Below are 24,389 nucleotides of genomic sequence, written 5' to 3'. Positions count from 1 at the left end.
AGTAATTCTTCATGATTTTAGTGCTTTAGACTTATTTTGTTGTAAACATACAATTTAAAAAAGCTCTGTGTGAAAATTTATAAGAAATGTTTCCGCTGTCAAAAATGTATAACACAATTTTAAAAAGTTATAAATTTAATTTGTGCTCAAAATTTAAAATTTAAGTCTTGAATTTTATCATATAGGTTTGGGTTCACTGGCAGATGCTCCGAGTATAGTGTAGGGAAAATTGTTCCCACTATATTTTTTTATTTGTTAATATATATATAAAAAAATTACTCCCATAAAAATTATATATTGTTTCATTGGATTTTTTAAATCCAAAAGTCTAAACAAATATAAGACATTCAATACAAAAATTATATGCTCAATTCCAAATCATTTAATTCAATTCTCATTATTGTTACAATAACAAAAAATATTACACACTACATAGATTAAATTATTTTAATATTTTAAATTATTATATTTTAAAAAAAATATATTAATATAATAATATATTAAATTAGATAAAGATAATAAAAATAAGAAAAAAGAAAAATTGGTTAAACAAATATCAAAAGATGTAATTTAAAATTACGTACAACACTTATATAAGGATAGACAGTTCTTTGTTCTAGAATCACACAAATAAATAATCTCTTGTGACATTAGTAGGATGCTCAAGGATTGAGAAAAAAAAAACAAAATTTTTTTATTGAGGCAAAGATAACGAAGAACTCGAATTACTTGCTTCAAGAGGTAAATAAATCACGTATCTTTTCAAAATTTTCATGGTATGATTTTTTTAGAAATGTTTTTCCTTTTATTGTGTTCTTGATATAAAGAAATCGTAATTAATGGTGTTTTAGTATTGGTTATTTTAATAAAGGATGTTACATTTCACAAACTAAATTAGTAACTTATCACACACTTTGATTACAATGTGAATCACCCCTCACTCCTTCTAACCCTCCCAATTCTCAAAACGGTCAAATACCATTGTCTCTCACTCTAGATCACTTTGTTACTCATTTACATTTTTTTTTATTCATTTTCTCTAAATTTAATTAGATTTAATTCCTAAACTTATTTAGTTATTCACGTTTATAGAATCACAGTGGTCTCACTCACGGACATGTGTGTTGTGTGCATTGATAGCATTGTGGTCTTTGTGGAATTGTTGTTTTTGTGAAATTGCGGTAAGACTTTATAAAAAAAAAAATCTTTTACTCTTTTCAAATTTTTAATAGTAACTATTGATGAGGCTTAACATAGTGTAGATGGTTTTATTTGTAAGCAATATGGAGATTAGCTTTATTTTGTTTTTTTTTTTACCTTAATTAGCTTAATTTTTTTTGTAGTGTACTAAAAGTGAATAAAATTTTAAAAAGGGATTGCACAACACCATTAGAGTCATTTGGGAAAAAAAAGATTCTTAGAAATTTTTAAAAGGGATTTCACAACACCATTAGAGTCATTTTGCATTTGATAAGGAAAAGTTGATTTGTTTGGCTAAGTTTTATATATAAAAAATTTCTTGCATGAAACTTATAGGACTTGAAAGTCAACTTAAAACTTTTATCAAAGATGCTTGGTCTAATGATCAATTTTTAAAGTTAAAAAATATTGCTAATCTTTCTCAAATGTTGGTGAAAACTAAAAAAACACGTTGTGTATCCAATGGTATACTTGCTTGTGAAATTAGCTTTCAAAGAATGCGAAATCACATGAAAGATTAATGGTTGAATAATTGTTTGGTTAGATACATAAAAAGGAATGTTTTTGATAGCATTGAAAATGAAAAAATCATAGAACATTTTCAAAGCATGATAATTCGTAGAGGATAATTGTAATTTGTAGAAATTTATGTACTTTAGATTTCTTTTATCATGATATTATATATTCTGTAGTATCTTGTGATATTTTACTTTTAAGAAAATATTAAATTATTTTTTGTTTCCACTAAGAATTTTTTTGGATCCGGCAGTGTTTCGGTTGGTTGCATTCTAATAAAACTTAGGTTAACCAACTTAAATTTCAGTTTGTTATTGTAAAATGATGTACAAGTCGAATCAAAGCTTGGTTGGTATGGTCTTTTGAGGGTTAAGCCTTGATCGAGTTTAAAAAACCCTAGATTTAACTTATACTCAAAATTTAAGGTTTAAATACTACATTTCATTGGGTGAATTTGAACTTTTATGAACTTTCAATTCAAACTTTTAAAATGAGAATTAAGTTAGTTTAATTTGTATAAGTTTTTTTATAGGTTAGAACTGAGATTAAATTATGATCGAATTGGATTAAAAAGATTCAAGTTTAATTCGTGCTCAAAATTTAAAGTTTAATGACATTTCATCAAGAAAGTTATAAGCTTAATATGGATGATAAACTATAGTGAGTTAGGCCAAAAAGATCCAATTCAATTTGAGTTTTTAAAATGAAGTCCAAGTTCCATAAAAGTATAATTTATATCAATATTTTTTAGCTAAGCACATATCGGAGCCTGATCTTTTTTTTTTATATATATAATTAGAACATATAAGCCCCTTTATTTAATGTTCCTAAAGACCCGATAGAAAATAAAAGACAAACAAAAGCACAGAAAATGTAAACCAATGGAAAATTATGAATTTCTCTTTTGTAACTATGGAAAAACACCAAAATGGACAGAAAGACACCTATACAAGCAACATTGTCGTGGAAGAAAGCAATACTCATATTTCATAATTAAAAACAGACCTATACACGCATCACACGTATGACATATCAATTACATTTGCATATATATTTATTTGCTTCAGTTAGGAAACTGAATAGTATATATAATTTTTTTAGTTAAAAAAATTAGGTGAATTGGTATGTGAGAACTTATCAACTAACTTCACAGTTTAGAAAGCGTACGGATTACCTAATAACGAAGTCTTTTGACAACCGAATTCAAACTCACAATTTTATAAAATATGAATTTTATCTATAGTAACTAAATCAATAATCTTATTTTGCATTGAAATATATAATAATTGCATGAAGAATTTTTTATATAAAAGAATAATTGCATGAACAAATGGTATATGACGTACCCGAAAACCCCATGGGACTTATCATCTGTGTTTTACAAAACTCCAAATACAAACAATAGGATCAGACTGAAAAGTAGAAACAAAGTGCCCCGCAATTGGTTTTCATTTTAGGGTCAATATATATATCGATTATTGCGAAAACTTTGCACCAAGTAAATTATGAAAATGAAAATGATTTCGAAAATAGAAAAAAAAAGACAGCGAAAGCTTGTCATTACATTTCTTCATCCATGCAATTCTGAAGTTTATAATACTAATTGATTTGTTATTCCTAATCAATTACATCCAAAATACACTTTTTTTTTCTTTTAAAGGGAGTTGAAATTGAAAAAGTTGGCCTCTTAATAACTAAAACTATCTAATTTTCCCTTAAAAAATCTCGTTTTCTATTTATATATATTCTTAATTGCGAAAATGATATATATAATGTATATATGGTTAATCAAAATAAGTAAGGGATAATTATGCCTTCCAATTTTTATTTTGTCTTAAACGAAATGTTCCAATATTTTTAATTGTGAACTTAATTCTCCTTTGATGTCATATAGTGACTCTAGGACAAAGTGTCATGTAAATTACTTAATAATAATCAGCCTGTATTTTTTAAAAGATAAATATTTATTTTGGAATAGATTTAAAACAATTACCATACTTTTAACCGTGAATATAAATCTAAACCAGAATTATGAACTTATTTGGTTTGCTGAAGACGCAAATGCTTTGACGTATTATAGGTCTGAACCCTGAAAGAATCTGATGAGTCGATTAATGAAAATTCAAGCAACTTTAATTTACATCAAGTTAAATAATAAAATCTATAAACCACTAGCTAAGATCAATATAGTAATGGAAGAATTTGGATAATAACATGATGCGGAATAAATTTGTGATTTTAGATTAATTTCGTACTTGAGTCTAGATAAGTCATCATATGGATTGGACATAACAACCTTTTTCAATAATTTATTTTCTATATATATTTTTATGAATCGAACTCCAATAAATATGCTTAAAATACTTAATTATTTATTAGTTTTTTTTGAAAGAAATTATTTATTAGCCATGCTATACTCTATTAGTAATCGGATGATCTTGAATCATTAGATTAATGGTCGTTCTAATATTTTTTGTGTGTTGGTATCTAAACTTGACCAAGACTATCATAATAAAAAAGGTAAAACTCAAATAAAAATAATTCACAATTTATAGGCTAGATGCTACTGCATTCAAATCCAATTAATATGAAAAAATAAAAATAAAAAATTATATAGAAAAACTGAAAAAAAAAAATTTTGCTAAAAGGATGTTATTTTCAGCATTATTGTTATAATGATAATTAAAACCTAATTAATCCTAGATTTACAATTAACATAAAGAGTTGATTTCTTCGAAGAAACTTCTAATTGGGAAGAAAAAGGAAATAAAGGTATATTTTTCTTAGAAGAAACTTATAATTACGAAGTGTTAAAGGAGATACACATAGAAGAAAAAAAATTAACTATTTCAGTTAATTTTCCTAATAATTTCATGGTCCATACACTCAAGTAAGGTAAAATTAACTGAAAAATTAGATGAAAATTAAAAAAAATAACTTGTTAAATTATAAGTATTTAGTAAAATTAATTATTGAAATAATTCAAAAGTATAAAATGACTGAAAATAATAAAGTTATGATTTATTTAAAAAAAAATAAATAAGAAATTTGATAAATATATTAAGAGTAAAAAAAATATAAAAAACTTGAAATTAGTGTTTAAAAAACTCTAGTTCAAATAACATTTTAAAAAACACTAGAAATTATTGAAAATAACATGTTTATGGAATAACCAAATCAATTTTTCACTATTAATCTGTAAAAGAAGTATTTTTTGTTGAATAAAGAAAAGCAACTATTTAGTTTTAAGATATACGAGTACTCCATCGATAAATGGAAGGAAAAAAAGAAGTGAATGACAAGACTAAAATGTACGACATAATCTTGATAGATTTGGTTGGTAATTTTTTTTTCAGTAACTAAATTTGGTGGATGAATTTCTTATAGGTTAATTTGGATATTTAACCTAATTTTAAATTTGTTTAATATATTAAAAAAATTAAAATACCACACTTTGCACAAAATATTAAAATTTAAAACTTGGTGAACACTAGAAAATTTGAAAGAGAATTGAAGCATCAATTAATTAAACTCTTTTCAAAATTCTTGAGATTGTTATCATTCGATTTTGCCAAATATTTTTTTTATATAGATCACAAGAAACAATCTTACTAAAATATGGTAGAACTACTGGATTTTGTCGGATATGTTGATGGCATAATTTAGTACCTTGAAAATTTATTTATTTAATATATTTTACTTTAAACGTTATAATTCATATAAAGTATTAACATATTATACCAAAATAAGTATTAACATACAAAATTAGATTGATGGTAAAAAAGTGGAAGATGATTAACCTTTTTCTATTTATGTATAATTATATGATTATAATTTATTATTCTAAAAATGTAAATTTTTTGTATTTGAGATGTCTCACGCATCACTCTCTATACATATATGTACGCATCATTTTTTTTACGGTATGTACGCATAAATTGAACATTTTAATCATTATAAAAAAATGAACATTTTAATAAACTAGACCTTCAATAAAAAAAAAAAACTAGACCAAAACATATTACAATATCAAATCATATCGTTATATAAAAAAAATATCAAACCATAACAATACATATAATCGATTCCCTTTTTTATTAACCTATTTAACACTCTAATTCCACTTACCAATTTTCCCATTGTCATTACTTGGGATTGCAAATTTAAGCTGTTCAGAACGATTCTTTCCTTTATTAAACCTCTATTGCATTTAGAAGAATTTGAAACAGCCAAGACTTTGTTGTTGTCCATGCTAGTACATCATATCTCCAGAATGGGTGGACTTTGATGAAAAAAAAATGTGGCATATTTTCAATCCAAGCCTGTGCACTAAGAGCAAAATTCCTCCCGTTTTACTTCAGAATTTGTTGCAAAAATTAATAAAATCCCTATTTCTGATGCAAATTTCATCTTATGTACTAATATTACATATTGGTAGAATTGAACCTGAATTTTTTCAATAAAATTTGAGACCAAATTTCATGTATGAAAAAAACATAATTAAAAAAAATCTAATATGGTCAATTAAGTGTGTGTTTGGAAACTAGTTAAGAATTTTGGTTCAAGCTTTCTAAAATATTTTTCCACTCAAAGAGTACTAACAATACATTTTTTAATATATTCCTTAAAAACACTCTTACTTGTGCATTAAAATTTATTTAAAACTATAAAATCAGATGAAAAAAAGTCATTAAATACGATATAAAATCCACAAAATCTTATGTTTTTTTTAATAATTTTAACCAATAAAAAATATATTCAAAAGAATATGTTCATGTGTTTTTAATATTTTTTCTACTTTCTCAGACACCAAATGTGGTTGGAGAAAATTGTTTCTCCTTGGACGGGATGCAATGTTTTATCTAACATAGACTATGCTATCTTATGGAAATTAATCATGTTAAAAAATAGTAAATACTTTGCATTTATAAATGGTAAAAAAAAAATGTATCTTAGTGTTACAAAAAATATCTTAGGCTATCCAAGTTCTGAATTGAAATTTACAAAGCGTAGACTGTGGACCCTATCCATGCTGCGGTCCCCTCTTGACCTCTTCCAAACGCCGCAGCTACTGGATTCCCAAAATCCAAAATAAAAAACCCTTCAGTAGATTATTATTCACTAAAATTCACCCAAAAAAATAAAAATAAAAATAAAAATATTATTCACTGAATAATCTTTTTTTTAGAACAGAAAAATAATAATACAGAGAGAGCAAATTGATAATTAAGCTGTATAAGCAAGCTGCCATAAAATGCCAATTTATCACTCTGACCGTTGAATCTCAGCCCTTCCTTCCTTATCATACAAAACCTCCCATCTTATATCTCTGCTTTCCCTCTGCCATTTTGCTTCCTCCTTCTAGTGGATGAAACCAACCTTCTCTTATGAACATTTCACTTCATTCTGCTCCCTCCTCCCTCTGAAACCTCTTTCTCTGCCTCATTTTTATACCTATCTATTTCATAATACATCTTTGGGTTATATACCCAACAATGCATTAAGGGTCTTTTTTTTCTTCTTTTCTCTCTTATCCAATCATCCAAGTCCTATAAAAAGCATCTATATATATATTGATATTGCTTTGGTAAATTCTCTTGTAGCTATGCTGAATTTTGATTGCCTTATGTATAATGTTTAATAATCTGTTGTATTCAATTGATTAATAACTTGTGCTTCTTCTGTGTGTACTTGGTGCCAGAACTTTGATTTTTATTTTTTTTTCAATTCCCCAAAAGGAGTGGAAAATGGCACCAAGAAACAGTCGCGGAAAGCCCAAGGGAGAGAAGAAAAAGAAGGAAGAAAAGGGTAACGGAATTCTGTATCTATTAGTGTTTCTTATCGTTTTTACAGAAGCTCTCTCGTTCGCCTTATCCGAAAAGCTGAAGTGCATTGATTTTAGTTTTATAAAAGAAACTCCATTCATTTTACCTTCTCTTGGAAAAAAATTATCCCGTAAATTGATTTTAACTTATCGGATAAACTTAATTCATTTTATATCTTCTTGTTTTTTTTTGTCTTTCTATAAGAGGTTATAGAAAGTTTATTGTTGTATAAGAATAGGGTAGTAAAATTCTATATCTGAATGATTCTTCTATAATTTTTTTTAATAGAAACTCTCTTGTTCAACTTATCCAAAAACTCAAGTGTATAAATTGTTTTTAGTTTATAAGATAAATTCATTTTTTTTCTTATCCTCTGAGTGTCTATTGGAGAAGTTTATCCTGTAAGTTGATTTTAACTTATGGGATAAACTTAATTCATTTTATCTTCTTAATTTTTTTCCTTCTACAAGTGCCTATGGAAACTTTATCCAAACATATTCATATATAAACACTTTCTTAGAACTTGTTAAAATAGGACAGGTGGTTTAATTAACTTGATTGTTTTTCTTTTCTGATTTGTAGTTCTTCCGGTTGTCATAGATATCACTGTGAAGCTCCTCGATGAAACTCATGTTCTGAAGGTTTGTTGTGTTTATTTAGGGAGAAGGATTGAGAAATAAGGGTTAATTTACTACTTGTCATGGATGCTTATTTTTTGTGTGCATTGACTAGTTATTGGCAACAAACTTGTCTGCATTTTGTTATGATTCTCATAAGTATCTTTTATTTCAAGATTGTACTACCTGTCAGTGCTGAACTTTGTACCATGTAGATTATTATTATAATTATAAGATTACATATAAGTGGCGACCATTGGCTCACTTTTCCATTTGAAAATTCTTATTAGCTATATTTAACTATTGTTTCAACTTACCATCATTTACTCTGTTGTGGGGGCATAACAACCACCAAAAGTCCTGTTTCTAAAAATGTGCTACGAGTTCTTGCTCTGGTTTATTTTCGTGTATCACACGTGGATGTGTGTACTTGTTGCATAATGTCGTTGAGTACTAGCGTTTGGCTTTGAAATATCAATTTTTCAGTATAAACATTTTGACAAAATATAATTGTGTTGATCGATTTTCAGGATAACAACAAATCCAGCTTGAAAATCTAATCCTATTACGTGTGGCTTGTATTTAGGAAACTTTTATATACTTTGAAGATGTATTTTTTATTTTATTTTATATATATTTCCATTTCCAAGTTCTAGCTCTCACGACTTTATTATTGTTTTTTATTCACATAAATTGATGCAAAGTGCAAATTTAAATGGTTTATTTATTTTATAAATTTTGAAGCAGGGAATATCAACGGACAGAATTATAGATGTTCGTCGTCTTCTATCGGTGAATACGGAGACGTGTTATATCACAAATTTTTCCCTGTCGCATGAGGTAAACTGTATACCATTAATAATATTAATAATTAATAAAATAACAATTCAAATTATTTTAATTTCTAGTTTTCAAGTATTTTTTGTACCCATTTGGAACTATAGTTGCGTGGTTTCTTTACGCACTTTGAATGTCAACATGTTTGATTTCTCTTTGACAAGCTTAGACATAGGTACCCAATAGAAAGCAAAGATAGTCATCTCAATAAACATACAACACAAAAATGAAATCGGTACATTTGGTATTTGGTTTTGGTAATATTAGGTGACGAATTCAATCCAAAAATCAACAAATGAATGTAGACCTCATAAAAGTGTGAATGACAACCTTTTTTTTTTGTTTTTCCAAAAGTATAAAACAAATAATGAATTATGCATAGATAAATTTTAGAAAAAAAAAATAGGATTGTCCAAGTTTGAATTTCAATATAAAAATACAACTCATAGTTTTTGCTCTGTAAATATTGTTGAAATTGAATCGAAAACTGAACTATCTACTTTTTAAAACTTAATCGGTTAAATTATGTGAAGGTTTCACGGCATTGAATGGCATCACAACACACACAATTTATGTAAAATAACAAAAAAAAATACATACTAATTTTACGTAATATAAAAAACTGTTAGATTATAATTTCATAATTAATCAATATTTGACTAATTCAAGTAATTTACCTTTTAATTTGTGTAAAAAAATCAGTTTTAAAATTAAATCATAATTAAATATAAATAAAGTTTAAATTAAAATATATTAACATTCAATCACGAATTATCATTTATTAATTCTAAATGAAAATTAAATTCTTGAATATATGTCCAAATAACTTATTTTGATGATATTTAAGTATTTAACTTGATCTAACAACCATGAATAGTTATATTTTAAATTTATATTTTCGTAACCAAACCCTTTTTCTATCAATACAGGTAAGAGGGCCACGTCTGAAGGACACGGTGGACGTGTCCGCACTGAAGCCCTGCCTCCTCACTTTAGTTGAAGGTACTAGTATATTATTATTAATAAATTAATATTAATATCGTTCTTTTTTTATTTAAACAAAAAAGAAAAAAAAACTATTCATTACGACGTCGTTCCGTTCATCTTGTTCCCCATCTTCGTTTTCTTAAATTTTTCACGCGCAGAGGATTACGATGAAGACCGAGCAGTGGCGCACGTGCGAAGACTCCTCGACATCGTCGCCTGCACCACGAGCTTCGGTCCGTCGTCTCTGCCGCCGCCGAAGAATGATTCTGGCACCGTCCCGAAGTCCGGCAAGCCTGAGGCGCCGCCGGCGAAGCAATCTGCGAAAGATGCGGAGGCGGCGGCGGCTACGGTGGACATTGAAGGCGAGATAAGCCACTCGTGCCCTAAGCTGGAGAACTTCTACGAGTTTTTCTCTCTCTCACACCTCACTGCACCAATCCAATGTACACTACTAGTCTCTTTGTCAGTTTTTAATTAATGGCATTTGCATGTGTGAAATGTGAATGAGGGAGTGTGCGAAACGATGCATGCAGATGTGAAGAGAGGTTCGAGGAGGCGCGTGGAGGAGATTTTGGAGGAGGATTATCTGTTCTCGCTGGATGTGAGGATTTTTGTTTTTGTGCAAGGCGCGTGTGAGGAAGGTAAATTGACGAGCGCGTGTGTGTGTTGTGGTGCAGGTGAAGGTGTGTAACGGGAAAGTGGTGCACGTTGAGGCATGCAGAAAGGGATTTTACAGCGTTGGGAAGCAGCGGATACTGTGCCATAATCTGGTTGATCTCTTGAGACAGCTTAGCAGAGCTTTTGATAATGTAAGTTCTCCTTTTCCTTCTTTTCTTTTATTATGGGAAATGCTGAATCAGTCATTCAGCTTTGGGTGTTATTCATGAAAGCTCCACATGACTGTTTAAGTTTTTCTTTTTGCTTTTTTTTATCACTTCTAACAAAAATATATATACTAATTAATAATATATATACTACTTCCAGTTAAAAAATAAAATAAATAATATATACCAATTAATAAATCTGATAAATGATATCCTAAAAAAATGAATGATATCTTTATGAATTTCCTTAAATTGTTATTACCTAAACGAATTATAAGTTATGTATTATTATAAGTCTTATTATTTATGTATCTATTTACTAATTATTAACATCAATTATTATTAACATTATATTATAAGCATATTTATATAATTTTACCATTTTTAATTATTATTATATTTTGAGTTTGTTATTTTCTTTCCTGTGAGTTTTGTTTGATTGTTATTGTGTTTGTGATGTATTTGTTTTTGTCGTGGGACTATACTGTGAGAACCTTGGAGATGTAATTTTTGTTAAGCACTTATTTTGCTATTTAATATATTTACCATTACAAAAATTGTGTTTGTGAGACCAAATTCTCTTTCAGAACCTGGAAAAAAAATCCAAGTTATTAATATCTACATGCATTTTTTTTTTTGTATAATTTAAAATAAAAATTAATTTTTATATTATGTGTAAAACTAATAGATAATTTTACACAAATTTTAGCCCCCTGATGGTTTTCAGGATCGGTCCCGGGTTAATAGTATCATTAAAGTGATAGATTGAGGTTTAAGAGTTGAATGAAGAAAGAAAAGAAGGAAATTAGAGATCTATGGTCGGTCGGATCTCTTTATTAATAATCTAACAAAAATTAATAACTAACATTAACTGATAAAAAAAACTTAAGTCATACAATTTTTTTTTAATCTTGAACTACTGTAATTGATGAATTACACTTTGAATGACTTATTTGCAATTTTCTTAGTTTCAAGACTAATATAATATGACAGCGTTATACACTTCTATAGACTAAAATAACAGTTTACTCGAATTTTAATTATTTTGTGCTTAAACTAGTTGTAGTGAATATACAATTTGATGTTTAAAAAATAGATTTAACTACATATTTATTTATTTTAGTTTGGATAACATGTGGTTTATTTATTTAATTTTATTAATGAATTAAATTTTTCTAATTTTAAAATTAAATAAATTTTATTTTTCATTATTTTTTTATCTGAAATTCTTATTTTCTATTTAATTATTTAAGAGTTTATAATTAATTGTGATTTGAAACAATTTTAAAAGTGAAAACTTAATGAAATTTGAAAGAGTTTATAGAATATGAAATTGGGATATAAGGAAGATAAAATTTGATGTGAAGGTCTTACGTAAAAGAAAAATAATGAAAATATCAAAATTACTTAATTTTAAAAATAAAGATACTTAATTGAGTAAAAAGTTAAAAAATCAAATTCATACACGGTCAACTTTAAAAGTGTAATCAAGCTTAAAAAAATTATTTGTGTTGCTTTTATCTCTCAAAATTTTCATTTGTACAAAAGGAAATTTGTCAGTTCTCTGTAAAGCAAGATAGGTAGCGTGTGTGGTATTTTCTTTTCCTAATTTAAAATTTTCTAAAATAAAAATATGAAAAAACTGTTAAATCCAACATGCTTGCACTTCTCAGTTGCTTCATGAAATTTTGAAAAAAAAAATCTGTTTAAAGATAAAATATTTATGTACATTTTTTATTTTCATTTATTTTTAAGATTGAAGGAGAAGGAGTTTAACGTAGGAAAATGGTGAACATACATACCATTTTCGGGTGAATGAGTGTGGAACGAAAAAGAGATAAAAAGAAAAAAATAAAGGAAGACAGAAAAAGTGATTACCATGTCATGAGAAATGAAAAGAGCCATAGAAAAAAATGAGGTGAAATGATTTGAAATAGCTGGTCGATATGAAAATAATAAGAGGAGTGTTAGCGATACATTATTTATTATTGGTTAAAATTTATTAAAAATCATAAAATTAGGAGTGATGCTGATTAAATAAGTACTTAAGTAGTGAGACATATGAATTATTATTATTTTTAATAAATTTCAATCAATAAAAAAATGGTGTTCAAACAATCGTTTCTCTAATAATAATCTTTTAATATATGCCGCTACTGAAATTCTGAATGAATCTGGTTAGATTATTTTGCAGCAGCTATAAGTCACCATTAGCTTATTAATATTATAACAAGGGAGAGCACTGTACTGTATGTGAGTGTTGTAAACTTTGTGGTACCATGTTCAATTTCTATGAATAAAAAAAGTTTATTAATATATGTTAATATAATTAAATGATAAATAATTTTGTCTGATTTATTAAATAATTTATAAGTTTAGTATGGGTTTTCTTGGCTGAATGTATTTTTTTTACCCTGCTACATGAGCGTAATATGCTACTTCTAAGTGAAAAAATATTATGTATTGACAATGTCAATCAATCACAAATCATTATTAGTTATAAGTTACATTGCCAATTTAGAGAGAAATTTGGATTAACTTAGGAAACTCATTAATAGTTTAAGATGAATGTTAAGAATACATTCTTTAAAACATTCTTTCTAATATACATTTTGTTATTGGTTAAGATTTATTGAAAATCATAAAATCATGAGTAGAGTTCATTAGATAAGGAATGAGACTCACAATGTAGTGATTCTAGCTAATGATAAAAACTGTTTTTAAAAGAATGTGTAAGAAAGTATGTTGCTATTAGTTTATTGTATGTTTAGAATTTGATATTCAATAAAGTATGGGAGACCAAGAAAAGGTATAGATGTGCAATAAGATGAAATTTCAAGTTCCCAGTTTCAACATTCCCATTGACGGTACTATATGTTTAATGTGCTTTACGTTAGTCATAACTCATTAAAATTTACAATTTTACTCTTTAATTTCAGGCTTTCGATGATCTCTTGAAGGCATTTTCAGAACGTAACAAGGTATTGGGAAACTTTTTGGCTCGTCTTCATTTTTTATTCATTGCACAAAATTTGGTATAACTAACAAAAAGAACCAGAGAACATGTTTGACTTCTATTGTTCCATGTAAATCTTGTTCACTGTCGTCAACATTGTATTTATTTGTGCTCTCTGCCCCATTTTTTTGTCTTCAGTTTGGGAATCTCCCATATGGCTTCAGAGCCAACACGTGGCTTGTTCCTCCTGTTGCTGCACAATCACCCTCATATTTTCCTCCTCTTCCCGTGGAGGATGAAATGTGGGGAGGGAATGGGGGTGGTCTTGGAAGAGACGGAAAGTATGATTTGGTTCCTTGGGCTAATGAGTTTTCATTTATTGCATCCATGCCTTGCAAGACAGCGGAAGAAAGACAAGTTCGTGATAGAAAAGCATTTCTTCTGCACAGCCTGTTTGTCGATGTTGCCATTTTCAGAGCAATAAAGGCCATTAAACATGTTATGGAAGAGCCGAATTTTAGCTGCTCAGTTGTAGAAAATAATATTATTTACACTGAGAGAGTGGGTGACTTGAATATCAACGTCTTGAAAGATGGTTCTGTTGCAAGCTGTAAGATTGATACTAAAATTGACGGAGTTGAAGCTACTGGAGTGAATCAAAAGGATCTACTAGAACGAAATCTAATGAAAGGAATCACTGCTGATGAAAATACTGCTGCCCATGTATGGTATTTTTATATAGATAAGATGGATTTAATTGGTCATTTAGGGTTGCTTCTTTTCCTTTCATGGAAATGACAAATGCTTCACATTTTATGCGCAGGATATTACCACTTTAGGTGTAATTAATGTAAGATATTGTGGTTATGTGGTCGTTGTGAAAGTTGAGGGAGGAGTTAATGAAAATGTTGACTCTCCATCTCAACAAAATATTGAATTGTTTGATCAGCCAGAGGGTGGTGCCAACGCACTCAATATTAACAGGTTCCTGAATCCTTCCACGTTACACACTTTCACTAGTTTATAACTTTTCATATTATTCATATCAGTTTGTTGTGCTCTCTCCTGTGGTCCTGCCCTCTTTCACTCTCCCTTTTATAGTATTGCAATTTTTATTAACTTGATCTATGACATGAGTGGGAATAATGTTTTTGAATGAAACCTTGTATAGTTTTGACATTTTTTCGTAACATGAATTTATGTTGGAAGTTTCTTTGTTTCTTTTGATGAAGTTTTGATCTTGCATTATTTTTAGATATATATTAATTGTTTTTTTCATTTTGTTAGTGTGAGTTGTACTCGTAGAAGATTTTGATCACTTATGTTTTGGTTCTAGATTTTATGGCTTTTATTTCCTAGTTATTTTTTAATTTTGAATCTGTTTCTAGATGTTCTTTCTTACTTTATAGTTGCTGTTTCAACTTCTTGTGGTTGATCAAATTCTTGTTCATCACATGACGTTGTTTCTTGTGCCTTGCAGTCTGAGATTACTTCTTCACAACACAACTTCACCAGAAAACAATAAACCAGTGTCTCAGATACAAACGTTTGAGAGTGAAGAGCTTGGTGCTTCTCATGCTTTTGTGGAGAAGCTGATTAAAGAAAATCTTGCTAAGCTTGAGGAAGAAGAACCAGGTATTGACTATTTTGTAAGATGGGAACTTGGAGCTTGCTGGGTACAACATTTGCAAGACCAAAATAATACAGAAAAAGATAAGAAACCATCATCGGAGAAGGCTAAGAATGAAATGAAGGTTGAGGGTCTTGGGAAACCCCTTAAAGCCCTAAAGAATTATAAAAAGAAATCTGATTCAAGCAATAATAATTCTGCAACTGAATATTCAAAGTTTAATCGTGAGGCTGAAAGCTCTCCATTGCCCTCTATTGAATCCCAACATGAAACTACAGAAGCTGAGAATGAGCTTGTTCTGAAAGGGATGCTATCTGATGAAGCTTTTACCCGATTAAAAGAATCGGGAACTGGACTTCACTGCAAGGTAAGCCTTCTAAGTGTAATGAAGTACTTTCAAGTTTTATAACAGTGAAAGTGTCTGAACCAAATCATGTCTTGTGATTAACAGTCTATGCATGATTTGATTGAGTTATCTCGAAAATATTACACAGACGTTGCTCTCCCAAAATTGGTAAGGATGGAATTTTATTTGGTTGATTGTTTGCAAGGCTTTTGGTTAATATGACTTTTGTGATCTTTATTATAGTCTTAATTGTGGAATACAGGTAGCCGATTTTGGCTCATTGGAACTCTCACCAGTTGATGGACGCACTCTAACTGATTTTATGCATACTCGGGGTCTACGAATGCATTCTCTTGGACATGTTGTCAGTGCTCTAAACTAATTCACTTTATTCAGCTGTGAACATCTTTAATAGGAAGCCATCTTTTCTGTCCTTACTGTCCTCTTTGTTGTTGAATTTTTTGTTCTGTTCCCAAACTTCTTCCACAGTCCAAGTTCATGAAATTCAATTGTTATTGTTTCATCAATATATCATAGGTTTACTAGTTCTGGAAATATGACCCTTTCTATTTGCATTGAAGTTTCTGCTTTTACTCTTCAAGTCTGCCACACATCTTATTAGAACATTGTGAGAGGGATTTTGTGTCTTAGGTTTAGAATCATTTATTAATATTTTTCAGGACTACTGATATTTGCCTTTTACTTTTCTTGATAGGTCAAGCTTTCAGAAAAGCTTTCACATGTCCAATCACTTTGTATTCATGAGATGATAGTTCGAGCTTTTAAGCACATCCTGCGGGCAGTAATTTCTGCTGTTGACAAGGAGAAAATGGCTTCATCAATTGCTGGTGCATTGAATTTGCTGCTTGGTGTTCCTGAAAATAGAGAATCAGATAAATCACGTGAAGTTCACCCATTGGTGTGGAAATGGCTAGAGTTGTTTTTGAAGAAGCGATTTGATTGGGATCTTAACAAGTTGAATTACAAGGACGTGAAAAAATTTGCAATTTTACGTGGCTTGTGTCACAAGGTAATGGAGTCTAAAAGTAGTCAATAGAATCCAATGTTCCTGTAGTATCTTGCTCTTGCACAATAGATTGTGTTGTTATAGTGCCATGCATTTGTATATTTTTTTAAGTCCTATTTTCTAGGAATTTATTTGACTAATTTTTATGAACTGAATTTTCTGCTTGAATATTGTCACTGTTGACATCTATGGAAGTATGGGTTTCAGTTTAACCTTCTTTGTGAAGTTGAAGTAGGCTCAAGTAGCTATATGGTGCTTGAGAATTTTACATACTCATATGCTACCTAGATGACCTTATCCACATAACTGTATTCACTTCTCATATGAAGTGGTTCATAAGACTCTTGTCTTAAATTCAGCAAACTCTTTCTGTCTCTCTCATTGACAGTTTGTTTCTTATCATCACTTTCTGTGTTAGGTGGGAATTGAGCTTGTTCCAAGGGATTTTGATATGGATTCCCCAATTCCCTTTCAAAAATCTGATATTGTCAGCTTGGTCCCTGTTCACAAGGTAACAAACAAGACATGTTGATCATAGGTTTTCTTGCATATTTCTTTGAAGTTGATTGAATAAATCCAAACTTTATACATAATGCTCATGCTGATACGTTGCAGCAAGCAGCATGCTCATCTGCAGATGGAAGGCAGCTCCTAGAGTCATCCAAAACTGCTTTAGACAAGGGAAAGCTTGAGGATGCAGTTACCTATGGCACAAAGGTATCTACGTCCAGAACCCTTTGTTTGGAAATCTTCAAAGTGTCGACAAGGTTTTTCAACAGTCTACACCTTTCATTTCAGAATTGTCGTTTGATATCTGCTATAATTCGTTGGTGACAGGCTCTTGCTAAGCTGGTAGCAGTTTGTGGTCCCTATCATCGGATGACAGCGGGAGCCTACAGCCTCCTTGCTGTAGTTTTATATCATACTGGAGACTTCAATCAGGTCTTATTTGTCTCATTTATGTTTTGGTAGTGGTGGACATTGTTTCATCAGAAACCATTATTTACATAATTATATTCACCAATAAAAAAATTCGACATTCTGTTGAAATTTTATCAAATGGAAGATAATTCAATTAAAAGTAGAGAAAGAGTAAAGTCCAGAGCAAACTACTGGTGAAACCTTTAAAAGGACCTGGCTCCATGTAATTTGGTTTTTAATAGTGCCCAATGGTCAATGACATTGTTTGGTCCATGTTATTGACACCATCCAATGGGATAAGGCTTGTTTGTTATTGTTTTATGAAATAGGCATTTTAATTAAATATTTCAGCCATTGTTTATTTGCACCTATGCCAAAATATCTTTTCTCTTTTAGATTTAGTAAAGTTTCTGGATTTGATTTCAATTCATCAAGTTTTTTACTTAAATCGCAGGCTACCATTTATCAACAAAAAGCTTTGGATATCAACGAGAGGGAGTTAGGTCTGGATCATCCTGATACCATGAAGAGCTATGGGGATCTTGCTGTTTTCTATTACAGACTTCAACACACAGAGCTGGCTCTGAAGTATGTTTTGCTCTTGTGCAATATAGTGATGTATAATTTTTCTTGAGTTTTTAAAGTTTAATTTGGTTTTTGAATTAATATAATACTTGCTTAATTGTTAATTTGAAAATGAAGAATTTATTCAGAGAGAAAATAAAGTTTACAAATTTGTTTTCTATGTGATGGGACAATGTAGATTTTCTTTTTCCTCCTTAACAGAAATTTATGTATTGATTAACACAGTGTAAAGATAGGTTTTGAAATATTGATTAGTTCATTTTAATTTTTCTTCTGATTTAGCGTTTTATTACTTGGATCTACAATCAGGTATGTGAAGCGTGCTTTATATCTTCTGCATCTAACATGTGGCCCATCTCATCCAAACACTGCTGCTACTTACATTAATGTGGCTATGATGGAAGAAGGTCTGGGAAATGTACATGTTGCTCTCCGATATCTTCACAAAGCTTTAAAGTGCAACCAAAGATTACTTGGTGCAGATCATATTCAGGTTTTATTTTATTCATTTTTTTGATTTTGCCAAATTATGAAGTTATATGATTCTTTATGCAAAATGTTGTACATAAATTCTCTTTTGAATGATTGTTAACAAGGAATTGTCGACAGTGGGATCCATATGAATTAGTGTGGTATACCCCTGGCAAAATAAATAAATAGTGAGATTAAATGGTAGATAATTTAAAAATTTGTTAGCTAGTTGGATAAAAAATGTTGGTTTTGCTTTAATATTAAAGGATGATATTTTCAGTACATGTTATAATTATTGTATTGATTTGAATTCATAAAAAAACTGAATCAGATCGTAAAGAAGTTACTAAAATAATAGGAACCTATGGGATTGATTTATATGTTTAATGAAACTTCTCATCTTTGTTATAACACTTAAACACTTGCATCTTCTTGGATCATCCTCTGCAGACAGCTGCAAGTTATCATGCAATAGCAATAGCACTCTCATTGATGGAAGCATATCCATTGAGTGTCCAGCATGAGCAAACAACTTTGCAAATTCTGCGGGCAAAACTTGGCTCCGATGACTTGCGCACACAGGTATACTGTCACAATAGTATGTTCTTTGTGCTGAAAACACTCATTGGTTTTGAATAAAAGGCTTAGGCAGCGACACAAAACTTTGTAATTATAAGTAATATAGTCTCACATAATGTTGTAAAATAGCGTTTAAATGATTTGTAACATCGTTATGGTTATATATATTGGCACTCTAGTCTCAATTTGTCTTTTTCTTAAAAAAATGATGAGGAATTATAACTGTTTGCATAATCTATAGTTTTTTTTATTTATTTACTTTTTTTTATAAATTTGGCAGGATGCTGCGGCTTGGCTTGAGTATTTTGAATCCAAGGCTTTTGAACAGCAAGAAGCTGCTCGAAATGGTACTCGAAAACCTGATGCATCAATAGCCAGCAAAGGCCATCTTAGGTATGGTAAAATTAACCTTGGCAATGTGGATCTGATACTTCATTGGCTAATTGTTGCATCAGGAAAAACTTCTCTCATGCATATTTTATTTGGTGTCTTTTAAGGAGCAACTCTCTTAAATTATCATATTAGAAATTGTATTATGTAATTTTTGTATGAAAGGTCGTGGTTGTTACACCCTTTGAGGTCTGCTGTTGATGACAGTTTTCAATACAGTTGCCTGGATGTTCTTATGGCTTGTATGAACTGCTCTCAATTTTGTTGACTTATAAAGAATTTTTTTCTGTACTTTTTATGCAATCATGGACATTTCATAAGACAATAGACATGGACACTGTACAGTCATAGAAACTGCTACAGAGCAAAATTTAATTTGTATGTGGCCCATAGAGTCACGTGCCTGAAACAGACACAACTATTTTATGTGTCTAACTGTCTATGGTTCATAGAGTGATATATTATCCTATTCACTTGTCAATATTGATATTTTGTACATATTGAGATATTCATATGATACAGTTATAGATACCTTTTGTAATGATTTGTTTTTATCTTCATTGAATTTTCCAGTGTGTCAGATTTGCTTGACTACATTAATCCTAATACTAAAGGGAGAGATGCAGCAGCAAAGAGAAGAAGCCAGATAACAAAGGTATGCTGCTGATTTACTGGTCTTGATAAGTTCAATTCATCAGTTTGAGTCTTCAAACAGTTATAAAACAGTGCCTGATTATTGATTACCATTGCCAACAGTCGGTTATATATGTCTTTTGATATAGCTGCAAGGGTTTGACTAGGGCATTATCAGGATTTGATTATGGAACTGTTGGTTGCCTTTGTTTAACTTGAACCCCTCTAAAGGGTATTTTATTATGGCTTGACTATTGATAAATATTCTTAAGCTTTAAGATCAAATGAACCAGAGTATTTGTCATCTGGGTCATAAGATCTCTTTCTCTGCTCTAAGCATTGCTTTTTACTTTGTGAGATACTGAGATGCAGGCACCAATAATCCTTAATTGTAAATCTGGTCAGCTACCCAGTTTTTGAAAAATAATAATGTACAGAATGAGTTGATAAAGGCAATAGAGTAGTGATAAAGGGTGACATTGTAATTTGTAAGGTCCAACTAAATCATCTTCTCTATTTTCATATTCTCTTTGTTCTCTTATAAAATGTAATTTTCAATAAATACAGAATGATCTTCAAGATTAATCCAGTCTGTTATAAGAAGGAAAAGAAGTAATTGGGAGATCATATACCTAATGGAACAATTATTTCTTGTCGCGGAACTGTTAGTCTTTATATCATTGTGAGAACTGGCTACTTGTGCTGCCGCCTACATTCACATCTCCTGGGGTGTAAATATACATACATAGACATACACACATGCATATATAATTAATTTTTTAATATTGGGCAGGTGAGAGCAACATCTTACCAGAATACTGGCATGTCAAGTTCTGATGAATCTTCAAAAGAAATTCCAAAAGAGGCTTCAGATGAAGAGGTACAAATATCCGAACCAGTAGGTAGTGCAGATTCTGAGCAGGAGAGCAACTCTGGACCTGATTTGGAACAAGCTATTTTAAAGCAAATATCGGATGAAAAGCTACAAATTTATGATGAAATCTTCTCTGAAGCACATGCTGAAGGAGAGGATGGATGGCAATCAGTTCAAAGACCAAGATCAGCTGGCTCATATGGCCGGAGACTGAAGCAGAGACGGGCAGCACTTGGCAAAGTTTATAGTTATCACAAGAATGTGGAAGTTGGCACAGAATCTCCTTTTGTAAGGAGTCCTAATCCGAATAGTAGGTATTATTTCTTGAAGAAACGAACAATTTCCCATGGGAGTTATACAGATGATCATACTACAAACATCACCCAAGGCAATAAATTTGGAAGGAAAGTAGTCAAAGCTGTTACATACAGGGTCAAGTCCATGCCCTCAACTTCAAAGCCTTGTGCAAATGAGACATTAGAAAATGGGGATAAGCTGCTCAGTTCTCTTCCAGAACCTGATCCAATTGATGCTAATCCAGTTAAGAATTCTAAAGTTAGTCTCGGAAAGTCTCCTTCATACAAGGAAGTGGCCTTAGCTCCTCCTGGGACAATCTCCAAGTTTCAGGTCTATAATCCTCAAAGTGAGATTTCTGTTAGCAGTGAACATGATAGTGGAAAACACGAAGAGGAAGTTGAAGCTAATAGAAATGTTGATGTTGATCCAACCCTGATAGAGGTAAATGATACAGTTAAAGAGAAGAATAATGATTCTTTATCAGATTCTGTAGATGATTCACTGGATGATACTGGAGTGGCTATTGAGGGGAAAGAAGAAACTGAGTTGATTGTTGCTGTGCAAGATAATTGTATGAGTGCTGAGGGGCAATCGGGAGATGTTGAGGCTCAAGGAGCAGTTGATAGCAGCATATTGATTCATGCAGTAGATGATCATGTGGATTCTTACAAGCAAGAACTTGATACAAGTAATTCATCTGGCAGTTTAGAACCTAGTGCCAATACAAATCCCATTTCTCAGGGTGGTGAGGATTTAAGGGTCAATGTATCACCATCAAGTCAGATTCGTACCGGGGGCATCCCATATAAGAAATTGTCTGCATCTGCAGCTCCATTCAACCCATCACCTGCCATTGCACGTGCTGCACCAATTGCCATGAATATGACTCTTCCTTCTGGTCCTAGAGCAGTTCCTGCAATTGGCCCCTGGCCAGTAAACATGAATGTTCATCCTGGACCTACTACTGTGCTACCCGCAGTTGCCCCAATGTGCTCCTCTCCACACCATGCATATCCATCACCTCCAACAACACCAAACATGATGCAACCACTGCCATTTATGTATCCTCCTTTTACTCAACCTCAATCAGTATCGCCTAGCAACTTTCCAGTCACTAACAGTGCCTTTCATGCCAATCACTTCACATATTTGAACCCCACAATATCTAAGTTTGGTCCCAGTGCTGTTTGGCCTGGTTGTCATCCTGTAGAATTTCCTCTTCCAGTACCTATTGTTGAACCAATCCCTGATCCCATTTCAGAGTCACAAGCTCTGTGTCATGGTTTGGAAAGTCCAAGTTCGGCTTCAGTTCTTCCTGAGGACATTGATAATATTGGGGATTCCAATCAAGTGGTAAAAACTTTATCATCAGAGATAAGTGAAGATGAAGCAGTGAGATCTGGTTCAGAAAGTATAAAAGAAAATGGTAATATGAATTTTCACGGGTCTGAAAATGCTGGGAACAAGCAACATCAAAACATTGCTTCAAATGGCAACTCTAGCAGTAGTGGAACTAACATGGATGGTGAGAAAACCTTTAGCATTTTGTTTCGGGGAAGAAGAAATCGAAAGCAGACTCTGAGAATGCCAATAAGTTTGCTTACTCGACCTAATGGCTCACAGTCATTTAAGGTTATTTATAACCGTGTGGTTAGAGGAAGTCATGCTCCCAAGTCTATGAATTTGTCTTCAAGTAAGGATTGTACAGCTACTTCATAATCCACAGTTCTTTGTTGTTACTAATGAAAAGTAGCAGAATTATTGTGGGTAAAGAAGATCTCATAATTTTGAACAAGAGAGATGTGGTATTTCGATCATTTCTGGAATTGAATTACAAAATGCCCTGTTGTATCAGCTCAAGTTTTATAGCTGCACTATCTTTTGGGAGGTTTCTGGTAGGTCTTCCACTTCCATATCTTTATATCTGCTGAAAGTTAACTTTATATATTTGAAATTTGAAGAAACTATGAATCAATGAACCCTTTTGACCATGCAAATCAGATTTGACTATCTAATCATTCAATTTCATGAAATATTGCAGATATATGTCTCTATTTAAGATGGAGGATTGGAGGTTTTTATTCATCAATATAAGGTATTATTTCACCGGCAAAAGTTAGAGCTTTTTAATTGCTTCCTTTTCCGCAGAAGTTACAGTTTTATGTTTCTGGAACGCTCTGAAACCCATTTTTTTGGTTTTGCTTATATACGAAGTTTCCTGTGGAGCAGCATTCATGCTAATCTCTTGCTCAGTCTGCAGGTTCATCGCAGTCAGTTTCGGGGTTTCTGAGGTACCTTCAAGGTGAAAATTTGGTTCTCTACGTAGTTAGACAATTTTGATATGAATTACGGGACTGATGGATAGTTCTAATTATTATTTTTTTTGTAACAACATTATCAATGGCTTTGATAATTAATTTTGTTTAATTGTATATACTTTCTTACTTTCTTAATATGTTGTTAGTTAGGTAATAGTGGTTTTTTTTTTTGTTGTTGATTGAGTTGATATTTAATTGTTAAAATCGAAATAATGTGAACGAGCGTTACATTAATGAAAATCATTATTTCCTTAAATACATAAAGCCAAAAGTTTAGCCTATCACTCAGTATGTTGATTCTCAAGGACAGTCAAGGTAACTACTAACTTCCTAATATTACTTGAGGTGCGTATAGATTCTTCATTGTGACTTGTGAGTATATTATATGCACGAGTGGGTACGTAGGAGTGTACACGTCAAATTGCTTCGTACTCCTGATATGTACGATAAAATTTATAAGTATGAAATTAAGGTGTTACAAAAATCAAAGGAAAATTCGGTCCCTAATAATTTTTTATAATGGCATTAGATAACCTCTAATTATAAGTTTGTTTTG

General features: G+C 30.9%; 1 protein-coding gene across 3 annotated transcripts; it reads left to right on the top strand.

Moving 5' to 3' along the window:
* Positions 1–7,046: 7,046 nt before the first annotated feature.
* LOC114389131 (protein TSS-like) lies at positions 7,047–23,987 on the top strand. Of its 3 annotated transcripts, none has more exons than XM_028349733.1 (26): positions 7,047–7,303; positions 7,455–7,524; positions 8,124–8,182; positions 8,906–8,998; positions 9,925–9,997; positions 10,141–10,425; positions 10,516–10,583; positions 10,660–10,791; positions 13,746–13,787; positions 13,961–14,485; positions 14,586–14,746; positions 15,243–15,759; positions 15,844–15,906; positions 16,001–16,102; positions 16,454–16,768; positions 17,184–17,276; positions 17,381–17,482; positions 17,603–17,707; positions 18,141–18,274; positions 18,581–18,764; positions 19,193–19,324; positions 19,602–19,714; positions 20,285–20,366; positions 21,138–23,410; positions 23,557–23,610; positions 23,776–23,987. In XM_028349733.1, exons 1-24 carry the CDS (start codon positions 7,085–7,087, stop codon positions 23,232–23,234), a joined length of 5,766 nt encoding a protein of 1,921 aa, XP_028205534.1. In that variant the 5' UTR covers positions 7,047–7,084; the 3' UTR covers positions 23,235–23,410; positions 23,557–23,610; positions 23,776–23,987. The 3 variants fall into 3 exon arrangements, with proteins under 3 accessions (XP_028205534.1, XP_028205533.1, XP_028205535.1); XM_028349732.1 differs by having other exon boundaries at positions 23,769–23,987; XM_028349734.1 differs by having other exon boundaries at positions 7,418–7,524; positions 23,769–23,987.
* The last annotated feature ends 402 nt before the right edge of the window (positions 23,988–24,389 follow it).

Source organism: Glycine soja, chromosome 16 (genome assembly GCF_004193775.1).
Source record: "Glycine soja cultivar W05 chromosome 16, ASM419377v2, whole genome shotgun sequence".
NCBI classification, from domain to species: Eukaryota; Viridiplantae; Streptophyta; class Magnoliopsida; order Fabales; family Fabaceae; genus Glycine; species Glycine soja.
The sequence above is the reverse complement of the archived record's forward strand: the minus strand, read 5'-3'. Positions and strand labels throughout refer to the sequence as shown.

Coding starts and splice junctions, on each gene's coding strand:
- LOC114389131 (XM_028349733.1), top strand. CDS start 7,085: ATGAAACCAACCTTCTCTTATGAACATTTCACTTCATTCTGCTCCCTC. Junction 14,747..15,242: donor AACGCACTCAATATTAACAG/GTTCCTGAATCC, acceptor TGTGCCTTGCAG/TCTGAGATTACTTCTTCACA. Junction 20,367..21,137: donor GAAGAAGCCAGATAACAAAG/GTATGCTGCTGA, acceptor AATATTGGGCAG/GTGAGAGCAACATCTTACCA.